The sequence below is a fragment of the Elephas maximus genome, chromosome 10 (genome assembly GCF_024166365.1).
Source record: "Elephas maximus indicus isolate mEleMax1 chromosome 10, mEleMax1 primary haplotype, whole genome shotgun sequence".
Lineage (NCBI taxonomy): Eukaryota > Metazoa > Chordata > Mammalia > Proboscidea > Elephantidae > Elephas > Elephas maximus.
Window position 1 is genome coordinate 27363927 of NC_064828.1, and position 13022 is coordinate 27376948.

Genomic DNA, 13022 nt, shown 5'->3' on the forward strand with positions numbered 1-13022 from the left:
ATAGAAAAAAATATAAGTGGTTAATAAGTGGTTAGATTCTTCAAAATCAGATAAAATGCTGCTCATTTAAATTGCACTTTTTATTTTCAGTATTTACCACAGAACTTTTCTAAGTACTGCACAGTTTATAAAAGTAAAAATAACATAAAAAATGTGAACGTTCTGATAAAGCAGAACAGAATAAATAAGTGGAAAAGAAAGGCCTAAATGCCTTATTCTATATACTCCAATCTTATATAACATTACAATTAAAAAGCTTCACTAAATCAAATACCAATCAAAACTCAGTAAAATGTATATTGTAATTAAGCAACACCGATAAACCAATGTGTTGCCATCGAGTCAATTCTGACTCATGCTGACCCTTTAGGACAGAGCAGAACTGCCTCTTAGGGTTTCCAAGCAGCTGCTGGTGGATTCGAACTGCTGACTTTTTGGTTAGCAGCCAAGCTCTTAACCATTGCTCCGCTAGGGCTCCAAGCAACATCAATAAAGAAAAAAAAATTTTTTTTTTTTTCCTGGCTGAGTTTAAATGACCTTAATATCTCCAGGGATAAACTGAAAGGAACTAATGCCTTAGGTTTCTTCATAAAGTAGAACTTCATGAAGAGCTAAGCCACAGACGGAAGATACAGAAAGAGTTCCAGTAATTGCTGGTCCTTTCAGTTTTGTCAGGCTTTTGTATTCAAGTTTACATAATTTGTCACTGGACAGAGGAAAGGATAATATCTAATTACTCTAGTCAGTGATTTTTTTTTTTTTCCTATGATCTATCTCGCAACCAGAATACTGTCTCTCTGGCTCTCTCATTTTAATTTTTATTAATATAAACATATATACAAAAAAGAGCACAAATTTTAAGAACACTGTTCTCAAGTGAACTGACCCATGTAACTCTCATCTGCATCAAGGAACAGACCATTTCTAGCACTTCCAGAGCCTCTGCCCCACCATGCTTCCTTCCTTTTCCTATTCCCCCTTCAAGGATAATTACTACCTTGGCTTCTAACATCATCAATAAAGTTTATTTTTGAACATTATTTAAGTAGGTGCATACAGTATATACTCTTTCGTATTTGATATTTTTGCTCAATGTTAAGTTTGGGAAATTCCATTCCTCTGTGGTAGCAGTTCACTTTTCTTTCTTTTTCTCTTTTTCTTTTCTTTCTTTCTTTCTTTCTTTCTTTCTTTCTTTCTTTCTTTCTTTCTTTCTTTCTTTCTTTCTTTCTTTCTTTCTTTCTTTCTTTCTTTCTTTCTTTCTTTCTTTCTTTCTTTCTTTCTTTCTTTCTTTCTTTCTTTCTTTCTTTCTTTCTTTCTTTCTTTCTTTCTTTCTTTCTTTCTTTCTTTCTTTCTTTCTTTCTTTCTTTCTTTCTTTCTTTCTTTCTTTCTTTCTTTCTTTCTTTCTTTCTTTCTTTCTTTCTTTCTTTCTTTCTTTCTTTCTTTCTTTCTTTCTTTCTTTCTTTCTTTCTTTCTTTCTTTCTTTCTTTCTTTCTTTCTTTTTCTTTCTTTCTCTCTCTCTCTCTCTCTTTCTTTCCCTCCCTCCCTCCCTCCCTTCTTTCTTTCTTTTCTTTCTTTCTCTCTCTTTCTTTTCTCTTCCTTCCTTCCTTCCTTCCTTCCTTCCTTCCTTCCTTCCTTCCTTCCTTCCTTCCTTCCTTCCTTCCTTCCTTCCTTCCTTCCTTCCTTCCTTCCTTCCTTCCTTCCTTCCTTCCTTCCTTCCTTCCTTCCTTCCTTCCTTTCTCTCTCCCTCTCTTTCTTTCTTTATTACCTGTGATTTAGGGGGAAAAAAAAGATTCAGATTGTGTCTGTAGATTCTTAGACTGGATTTCTGTGATTTCAAAATAATTTTTCATATATTCGATTTCACTTGTAAATTAGTTGATTTAACTTCTTAAATTCATGTAATTGGATGAAGCAACGAGTTGAACATCTCCATGACAATCCTCCATCCACTCATACCAACTTTCCTTTTTGAGTAGAATTTTTATCTTAGTAATGCATGAAAACCCAGACACATGAATGCTAGTAAGAGTTAGAATCCCTAAAAACTAGGTGAAATTGAGAAATCGAGCCCCTACAGTTGTTTGATTGACCTCTCTTTCTTTCCTATTCAGGTAACTGAAGATAAAGACCCTTCCAAAGCCAATGAATGAGACTAATTATTCTCAGGTGACCGAATTTGTGTTGCTGGGACTCTCTAGTTCTCAGGAGCTCCAACCTTTTTTGTTTGTCATATTTTCTCTACTCTACATAGCTGTCTTGCTAGGCAACTTTCTCATCATCCTCACAGTGACCTCAGATGCTCACCTTCATACCCCCATGTACTTTCTCCTTGCAAACCTGTCTTTTGTAGATATATGTGTGGCCTCTTTTGCTACACCAAAAATGATTGCAGACTTACTGGTAGGGCGAAAGACTATTTCTTTTGATGCTTGCCTGGCCCAGATTTTCTTTGTTCATCTCTTCACGGGCAGTGAAATGGTGCTTCTTGTATCCATGGCCTATGACCGTTATGTTGCTATATGTAAGCCTCTCCACTATATGACAATCATGAGCCGCTGTACGTGTATTGTTCTGGTTCTCATCTCCTGGTGTGTTGGCTTCATCCATACTACTAGTCAGCTGGCATTTACTGTTAACTTACCTTTTTGTGGTCCTAATGAGGTAGATAGTTTCTTCTGTGACCTCCCTTTAGTGACCAAGCTAGCCTGCATTGACACTTATGTTGTAAGCCTACTGATAGTAGCAGACAGTGGCTTTCTTTCTATGAGTTCCTCCCTCCTCTTGGTGGTCTCCTACACGGTGATACTGATCACAGTGAAAAACCGCTCCTCTGCTAGCATGGCAAAGGCCCGCTCCACGCTGACTGCCCGCATCACTGTGGTCACGTTGTTCTTTGGACCATGCATTTTCATCTATGTGTGGCCCTTCAGCAGTTATTCAGTGGATAAAGTTCTTGCTGTGTTCTATACTATCTTTACTCCCATCTTAAACCCAGTTATCTACATTCTAAGGAACAAAGAGGTGAAGGCAGCTATGTCAAAACTGAAGAGCCCGTATCTGAAGCCTGGCCAGGTTTCTGCGGTCATAATAAATGTTCTTTTCCTGGGAACCAAGTAAAGTTACAGGACTATTACCACTTTAGTCTTGTCTCTGGACTGTTATAAGTGGAATCATTGTGATGTTAAAGCAAATCACTTTAACCAGTAGAAAGAGTGGGTTAATGTGAATTAAAGGATAATGGTGATAATAAAAAGCATAATAAATTTTAGCACTTTTAATCTTATTTTTCTTCTATTTATTTTATTTATCTTCCAGATTTTTTTTTTAATTCAAAGTAGTTTTAAAATAAATTGTTATTGACTGAATCAACAGGAAAATGGCATTTACTCATAAAGTATAAACCCATTGGACTCTATATGGGGAAAACTGTATGTTTGGACCCCAACCAATATGATTTTTACTATATGTAAATAAGGGAATACGTTTTTCAACAATTGGTTTCAGTGGGAAGAATGATGATGCCACCTTATTATTTTGCCTAGATCTGTGTTAACTCTCCTGCTAACAAATAGCAACTTGTGAATACTACTCTGACTCAGTTATTGCGTGATTAAGAGGATCGCCACCAGTTTTCAGTGGGGCCTTGTGCCTAGCCCAGTCTTCAATGCAAAGTGAGATTATATGAACAGTGGTACTCAGGTTATATGAACAATGAAATCCAATTAAATGGAAGAAGGTCCTTGTGTGTATTCCATATCAAGGTCACACATGTGAATGACAATGCTAACTCTTAGGATTTTGGACGAAAGGACTATATTTTGAAGAAGTGAAGTATTTGCTGTTTGAAAACCAACTCGTAGCATGCTACTGGGCTTGAGTATAACAGAGTTCCTGATCATGGGCTGCCAAGTGACTACATGAACAGGACTGCCTATCATTTAGCAAGTCACAACTTCTAGAAATCAAAATACAAAGACATCTTATTTTGCTAGTAGTATATCTAGGATCAGGGAAAGAATCTTAGTGGGAACAGCCTTGAATATTTTACTTGGTTATCAACTTTGGTCAATCTGTATGCTGAGCAAATAATCTGAGAAGCTGGACTATATGAAGAAGAACGGGGCATCAGGATTGGAGGAAGTCTCATTAACAACCTGCATTATGTAGATGACTCAACCTTGCTTGCTGAAAGTGAAGAGAACTTGAAGCACTTACTAATGAAGAGCAAAGACCACAGCCTTCAGTATGGATTGCACCTCAACATAAAGAAAACAAAAATCCTCACAACTGGACCAATGAACAACATCATGATAAATGGAGAAAAGATTGAAGTTAAGGATTTCATCTTACTTGGATCCACAATCAACAGCCATGGAAGCAGCAGTCAAGAAATCAAAAGACGCATTGCATTGGGTAGACCTGCTGCAAAGGACCTCTTCAAACTGTTGAAGAGCAAAGATGTCGTGTTGAAGACTAAGGTGCACCTAACCCAAGCCATGGTATTTTCAATTGTGTCATATGCACGTGAAAGCTGGACAATGAATAAGGAAGACCAAAGAAGAGATGACGCCTTTGAATTGTGGTGTTGGCAAAGAATATTGAATATACCATGGACTGCCAGAAGAGCAAATAAATCTGTCTTGGAAGAAGTACAACCAGAATGCTCCTTAGAAGCAAGGATGGCAAGACTGTGTCTTACATACTTTGGACATACCGTCAGGAGGGATCAGCCTCTGGAGAAAGGCATCATGCTTGGCAAAGTACAGGGTCAGCAGAAAAGAGGAAGACCCTCAACGAGGTGGATTGATACAGTGGCTACAACAAGGAGCTCAAGCATAACAACGATTATAAGGATGGCACAGGACCAGGCAGTGTTTTGTTCTGTTGTGCATGGGGTCGCTATGAGTCAGAACCAACTCAACGGCACCTAACAACAACAACAATATCAGCTTTGGATGGAGAATAGGCTTTAGGTAAAAATAAGCATTAATTTTGGACAGTGAAAAATGGCTTGGCAGTTTATTACAGGCCGTAGAGAAACAACCTTAGAAAATGATCCTGGAGAATGGTATTTAAAAACCAAGATTTGGGTACTACGAACGTTCTTTGCTATTGTAGTGTCATTGTTCCTACGCCCTCTCAGCATACAAAGCAAGGAAATATATCTACGTATAGTTACCCATGTATACATACATATCTATTATTCTTTCTGTATGTATCCATCTGCATCTATATTAAGCTAAACATCAGTTCATATTGATGTCTCTGACTCTAATCCAATACCACAGGGTTTATTCTAGCCTTCATTTCTAGTTTATTTATAACTTACCTCACTGACAGTGAAAAACCTGACTTAACCATCATGCATCCATTTACTTATTTGCTCAACTCTAGAATACATGCAAAGCAGTTTTGGAATTGTTAACCTTTTTTTACCCTATTAGTCGGAACTGACAGCACACAGCAACAACAACATACCATCAAGTGTAACAAATTTATTAACCATGTTGTTGCTGTTGTTGTTGTTAGGTGCCATCGAGTCGGTTCCAACTCATAGCGACCCTATGCACAACAGAACGAAACACTGCCTGGTCCTGGGCCATCCTTACAATCGTTGTTATGCTTGAGCTCCTTGTTGCAGCCACTGTGTCAATCCACCTCGTTGAGAGTCTCCCTCTTTTCCACTGACCCTGTACTCTGCCAAGCATGATGTCCTTCTCCAGGGACTGATCCCTCCTGACAACATGTCCAAACTATGTAAGACACATTCTCGCCATTCTTGCTTCTAAAGAGCATTCTGGCTGCACTTCTTCCAAGAGATATTTGTTCGTTCTTTTGGCAGTCCATGGTATATTCAATATTCTTTGCCAACACCACAATTCAAAGGCGTCAGTTCTTCGGTCCTCTTTTTTCATTGTTCAGCTTTCACGTGCATATGATGCAATTGAAAATACCATGGCTCAGGTCAGGTGCACCTTAGTCTTCAGGGTAACATCTTTGCTTTTCAATACTTTGAAGAGGTCCTTTGCGGCAGATTTACCCAATGCAATACAATTCTTGATTTGACTGCTGCTTTCATGGCTGTTGATTGTGGATCCAAGTAAGATGAAATCCTTAACTTGAATCTTTTCTCCATTTATCATAATGTTGTTCACTGGTCCAGTTGTGAGGATTTCTGTTTTCTTTATGTTGAGGTGCAATCCATACTGAAGGCTGTGGTCTTTGCTCTTCATTAGTAAGTGCTTCAAGTCCTCTTCACTTTCAGCAAGCAAGGTTGTGTCATCTGCATAATGCAGGTTGTTAATGAGTCTTCCTCCAATCCTGATGCCCCATTCTTCTTCATATAGTCCAGCTTCTCAGATTATTTGCTCAACACACAGATTGAATAGGTATGGTGAAAGAATACAACCCTGACGTGCACCTTTCCTGACTTTAAACCAATCAGTATCCCCTTGTTCTATCCGAACAACTGCCTCTTGATCTCTGTAAAGGTTCCTCATGAGCACAATTAAGTGTTCTGGAATTCCCATTCTTCACAATATTATCCATAGTTTATTATGATCTACACAGTCGAATGCCTTTGCGTAGTCAATAAAACACAGGCAACCATCCTTCAGGTATTCTCTACTTTCAGCCAGGATCCACCTGACATCAGCAATGATATCCCTTTTTCCACATCCTCTTCTGAAACTGGCCTGAATTTCTGGCAGTTCCCTCTTGATATACTGTTGCAGCCATTTTTGAATGATCTTCAGCATAATTTTGCTTGCATATGATATTAATGATATTGTTCTATAATTTCCACATTCGGTTGGATCACCTTTCTCGGGTATAGGATAAATAGGGATCTCTTCCAGTCAGTTGGCCAGGAAGCTGTCCTCCATATTTCTTTCACCAGCATAAATGGCTACTGTAAACATGGACCTCACCAGATGGAACACACAGAAATCAAATTGACTACATCTGTGGAAAGAGATGATGGAAAAGCTCAATATCATCAGTCAGAACAAGGCCAGGGGCCGACTGTGGAACAGACCATCAATTGCTCATATGCAAGTTCAAGCTGAAACTGAAGAAAATCAGAGCAATTCCACAAGAGCCAAAAAATGACCTTGAGTATATCCCACCTGAATTTAGAAACCATCTCAAGAATAGATTTGACGCATTGAACACTAGTGACCGAAGACTGGAAGAGTTGTGGAATGACATCAAGGACATCATACATGAAGAAAGCTAGAGGTCACTGAAAAGACAGGAAAGAAAGAAAAGACCAAGGTGGATGTCAGAGGAGATTCTGAAACTTGCTCTTGAGCATCGAGCAGCTAAAGCAAAAGGAAGGATTGATGAAGAAAAAGAACTGAACAGAAGATTTCAAAGGGCCTCTTGAGAAGACAAAATAAAGTATTATAATGACATGTGCAAAGAGCTGGAGATGGAAAAACAAAAGGGAAGAACACACTCACCATTTCTCAAGCTGAAAGAACTGAAGGAAAAATCCAAGCCTTGAGTTGCAATAGTGAAGGATTCCATGGTGAAAATATTAAATGATGCAGGAAGCATCAAAAGAAGATGGAAAGAATACACGGAGTCATTATACCAAAAAGAATTAGTTGATATTCAACCATTTCAAGAGGTGGCATATGATCAGGAACCAATGGTACTGAAGGAAGAAGTCCAAGCTGCTCTGAAGACATTGGTGAAAAACAAGGCTCCAGGAATTGATGGAATATCAATTGAGTTGTTTCAACAAACAGATGTGGTGCTGGAGGTGCTCACTCATCTATGACAAGAAATATGGAAGACAGCTTTCTGGCCAACTGACTGGAAGAGATCCATAATTAAGCCTACTTGTCGTCTTATTAACCATAGTACAATGTTAATGTACAATTACTTTTTTATTGTACTTTAGATGAAGGTTTACAGAACAAACTAGCTTCTCATTAAACAATTCGAACACATATTGTTTTGTGACATTGGTTGCCAACCCCACGGCATGTCAATACTCTCCCCTTCTCGACCTTGCGTTCCCTGATACCAGCTTTCCTGTCCCCTTCTGCGGTCTCGTCCTTGCCTCTGTGTTGGTGTGGCCATTTAGTCTCATTTTGTTTTATGGGCCTGGATAATCTTTGGCTGAAGGATGAACCTCAGGTGTGACTTCATTACTGAGCTAAAGGGGTGTCTGGGGGCCATACTCTTGGGGTTTCTACAGTCTCTGTCAGATGAGTAAGTCCAGTCTTTTTTTTTTTTTTTTTTTTTTGAGTTAGAATTTTATTCTACAATTTTCTCGCACTCTGTCCTGGACACTCTATTGTGATCCCTGTCTGAGCAGTCAGTGGTGATAGTGGGGCCCCATCTAGTTGTGCTGGACTCAGTAGGGTGGAGACTATGGTAGTTGTGGCCCATTAGTCCTTTGGACTAATCTTTCCCTTGTGTCTTTGGTATTCTTCATTCTCCCTTGCTCCAGATGGGATGAGACCAGTGGAGTATCTTTCATGGCTGCTCACAAGCTTTTAAGACCACAGATTCTACTCACCAAAGTAGAATGAAGAACATTTTCTTTATGAACTATATTATGCCAGTTGAGCTAGATGTTACCCAAGACCATGGTCCCTGCAGCCCCTCAGCCCAGTTATTCAGTCCCTCAGGGAGTTTGGATGTGTACATGGAGCTTCCATGACCTTGCCTTGGACAAGCTGTGTTGGTTTCCTCAGTATTGTGTGCTATCTTACCCTTCACCAAAGTTGCAACTTATCTATTGCCTATTTAGTGTTTTTCCGTCCCCATGCCTCCCCTCCTTGTATCCATCAAAGATTGTTTCTTTGTGTGTAATGTACAATTGTATTTATCTTTAGCCTTAAAGTGTCCAATAAAAACTGAGATGTTCCAAAGTTGCATCTCTTTCTGTGCTGCTATGTCATGCATTTGAAATACAGTCAGGTTTGGTTGTTAGATTCTACATTGCATCCAGGATGCCCAACACTCTAGTTGATGTTCTGCTTTTTTGCTTATTTGTGTGTTTGATTATGTTTGCGAACATTAAATCTAAATCTTAATCCTCTTAATGAACACTTCTATGGATTTTGACAAATTCATTATCACATATTTACCAGTCCTGCACTGCACTCAAGAATATGAGAATCTCTTTTAATGCAAAATGTTCAAGAAAAAAAAAGCATAGCAAAAATTTAAATGCCATCCTGCATTTACCCTTATGTATAGCAAATAAAATAATGATATTTTACTATAGCTGCTGGAGAACTTTAAAATATATGTAATATTACCCTTCATATACTTCTTGACCTCTTTCCTTAAATTCTCTTCCAAGACTCTTTAGAATTTTGTGTGTGTTCCTTTCCCAGATGTTTTAAAACTTTTGTTTTATAAGTGTGTGTTTATACTTTTTTCAGTCTATGCAAATGTGATCATAATAATAATAATCTTCAATTTATTGTTTTCTTCAGTGTGCTTTTGAAATTTCTGAATGTCCCCACATAAAGTACAAATGATTAATTTAATTATTGAATAGTATGCCATTGCATTAAAATATTGCAAGTTACTTTTCCATTCCCCAATCTGCAGACCCTTAGGTTGTTCTCACTGTCTGTCATTAGGCATATGTCGTTGTGTATGTGAAACGTTTACTAGGATATATGCAGAAAACTGAGTTTGCTTAGTGGTACAGAAGCTCATCTTCAATTTCTTTAAAGATGACCATTTAATATTTACATCAAAACCTCAAGAGATAGTCAAGTATGTAAAGCATAGTTTAAAGATCTAGTTGAAACATTTTAAACTTTTTTCCTTGGGGAAAATAGAAGATTTGCCATTGAGACGAAATATGTGAAGACCAGTCATGTTGAAGAGGGAGTAAATTTGTTCAATGAAAGGATATATGGTAGAATCATTTGAGCATTTGAGCATTCTCACAGTAGATTTAACTTGCGATTGGGGGAAACGACCTTGAGTATAGGTGATCATTTTTAAGACTGTATCATTGTTTTATTGACAAAAAGTTGAGAGGATCAAAAAACTACTTTGCTGACTAAGAGTCTGAGTGGAAATCAAATAGTCTTTTGCCTTGAGATGTAGTAACCATTAGATAAAAAGTTTTTTTTTTTGTCATTTCTGGAAAAATTCTTTTGTAAAACATAATTACTCCCAATGCAGGGTGACTTCACAGATCTCCAAAGGGTGATTTTTCACTTCTCCAATGATATCACTTTCCTGGCATCGGGATTGAAGGCTTTATATTAGGTGGTTGAGAGCAAAAGGAAAAGACCCCTCACTACTTTACCTGAAGAACTTATTTTAGCATAGTTGAGTGCAGCAGGCCAAGTTAAAATTCATCAAGTCAAGGATATTTTGCAAATATTTCCAGTGTAAAAACTCACAGGTAAATGGTAATTGGTTGGGTTTTAGAGAAAAATAAGGACTCATACATATATTATAAATGTATTTCAAACATATTTTCTTGGAATAGGTTAACAATGAGGAAACTATCCTCTAGATGCGAAATTGACAACTAGAAGTCAGCAAAGGGGAGGTCAGTTTTTTGTCTCAGTTAAACTGGAAACTCTTCCTGGAAGAGGTAAATTCCTGTCTGTCTACATGACTCGCCCACCACACTGGTGTACAGGCAGCTCTGATAGGAGTAAAATCACAATCTGATGAACAGAAGGATGTTACAAACATTATATGTCTCTGGTTTTATTTATGCTTCTTATTCAGAGGACATTCAGCTTTTTGTTAAACAAGTATTTATTAACTATCAAAAGCTGCCTGAAATGAAGGAAGGAGTAGCTACATGAAGTATAATAATGGTTAATAGAATGTCCTTTATTGCTTCTTGCTTTGAGGCTTCTCAGAAATCAAGTATTATAATATTAAATTAAGTACAAGGAAAAACTATGCAACTTTATGGTTTCAGAGTTCTATTGATGTCTTTAGAGATGAATATTAATATAATTTCCTATGTGTCAAACTTGGGCAGAAGGGGGAAATTCTTTTATGGTGTATTTTGAGAACTGAAAAAACTTAAGGTTGAGGGACATTGGCAATGTAAAAGTAAATAATTGATTAACAAAGAAGCTGCTGGATGCTCTGATTATAGTCCAAGGAATTCTGAACAACTTTTCCAAACTCCACATATTTTCATTACATATTGCACTTAGAATTTTGAGATAAAAAGAGCCTTCATGATAATCTAGCTCATTTTATGTTATCAACTAGAAGAATATCATTCATTTTTATTAACATATACCTACTTTAATTATTAAGAAGAAAATAGAACATGAAATATAACATTGGCCTAGTATGTAACACTTGTATTTGTATATTGTGGAGAAGTTAGTGTGAATAAGATTTTCTAGCTATTTCCTTTGTCTTGAAAAATGAAAATTAATGACCTTATTATTCACTAGATATTAGAAGGATGAATGTTGTATGAAATTATGATATTTTCAGAAACATTTTTTCAGAGATAAGACAATCAGCACAATAGAATAATGGATTATAAGATTACTTTAACATGGTATGAAACCTCAGATTTTCCTCTCTCTCTCCCCTCCTTCCCTACAATTCCCCTTCCATTTCAGTGTCTATTATATTCCAGGCGCATATATTATCATCACTTACACTCATCGTTACAATCTATGATGTCAAATATCTACTTAGCTTCTACTCATTATCATGGTTTTCCTTCTTTCTGTGTTCTGAGGCTGATAACATCCTAGAGAGCATAAAGGGTTAGGCTGAAGTCTGGAAAGACCTGGGTTCTCTACCTTTGCTCCTCATTCAGTGGTTCCTCAAAAATTTTAATTCACTTGATTGGTGCAGGTATTACAAGGCATGGTCAAGGAGAGCTCTGTGCTTCCTAGACTCTTGATTCTGTCAGACGAGCAAGCAGAGAGAATCAATTTATTCTCTGTCTTCTTCTTTAATCTTCTGAGGTTCTGTGCCCATTTCATCTATTAATAGTTGTCCAAATACCTGACCCTACAGAGTGAATGATGCGTGATCATATTTGTTAAAACCAGGCTTGTTTTACTTATCTAATTGTATATACTGTTTCCATCGATACAACCAGTTGCATTATTTTTAACACTGAATTGATTTGCTTTCAAAAGCCAGAGGATTATAGATTATGACAGTTTAGGAGGGAGAATTCTGCCCCTCTCCCTTTTTTTAAAGAGAAGAAGAGTGCTGGGGAGGGTGTGTGATTTGCCAAAAATTTGTAAATCTGTGGCAAATAGAATGGAGATTGCCTAAATCCAGGCTAATGCTCCCTCTATAGCACATTTATATATTTATTGTAGTTATTTTAAAGCTTATAATTTAGAGTGGCCTCTATTCAAAACAGGACAATATTAAAATAAAATAACTAATGAAAATAAGAATCACCTGCTGTGCACCTAGGTAAGGAAAAGCGTACCCCATGTATGATGGCTAGTTTGAGAATCTTATCACTACTGTGGTAAAACACATTGTATTATTACAGGACAAAATATTTCATTTAATTATATGATGATCATATACAACAAAACCCTGAGAAGGACAAAATATTGTATCTGCACTGTAAATCTAGGGAGAGTGAAATAAAGGAAGAAAAAAGTCTAAAGATTTTCTAACTAGGATTTTGACAAAATGACTCAATTTCCTGACACTTCAGAGACTTTACAGATATACCGATGACTATTTTTACTGAGGCTACTTCCTAAAACATATTTTATAATGTGTTTGATTACTGTTTCTGACTAAAACTTTTTCCTAATCAAAAAGGCAGGGCTCACATTAAAAAAAAAAAAAAAAGATTACTGAAATTTCTGAGCCCCACCTTGAGATCAATGCTGTAACTCCTTGACGATCTCCATTCATATTTCAGGAGATGAAGTTGGAAGGCAGCACTTTCTTAGGATATGCAGCTGAGCGCAGGCCAGAACATCAATGTTCATGTGACCGTTAGTGAGATGTAATTGGTTTTAACATCTAGAGGTCTTTGCAAGTTATTGTGAATATCAATGTAT

General features: G+C 37.2%; 1 protein-coding gene across 1 annotated transcript; it reads left to right on the forward strand.

Annotated features, from left to right (window-relative positions):
• The first annotated feature begins 2127 nt into the window (after positions 1-2127).
• LOC126084038 (olfactory receptor 4K15) lies at positions 2128-3117 on the forward strand. Its single transcript, XM_049898192.1, has one exon. The coding sequence runs from the start codon at positions 2143-2145 to the stop codon at positions 3115-3117; it is 975 nt and encodes a 324-aa protein (XP_049754149.1). The 5' UTR covers positions 2128-2142.
• Positions 3118-13022: the final 9905 nt, after the last annotated feature.

Coding starts and splice junctions, on each gene's coding strand:
- LOC126084038 (XM_049898192.1), top strand. CDS start 2,143: ATGAATGAGACTAATTATTCTCAGGTGACCGAATTTGTGTTGCTGGGA.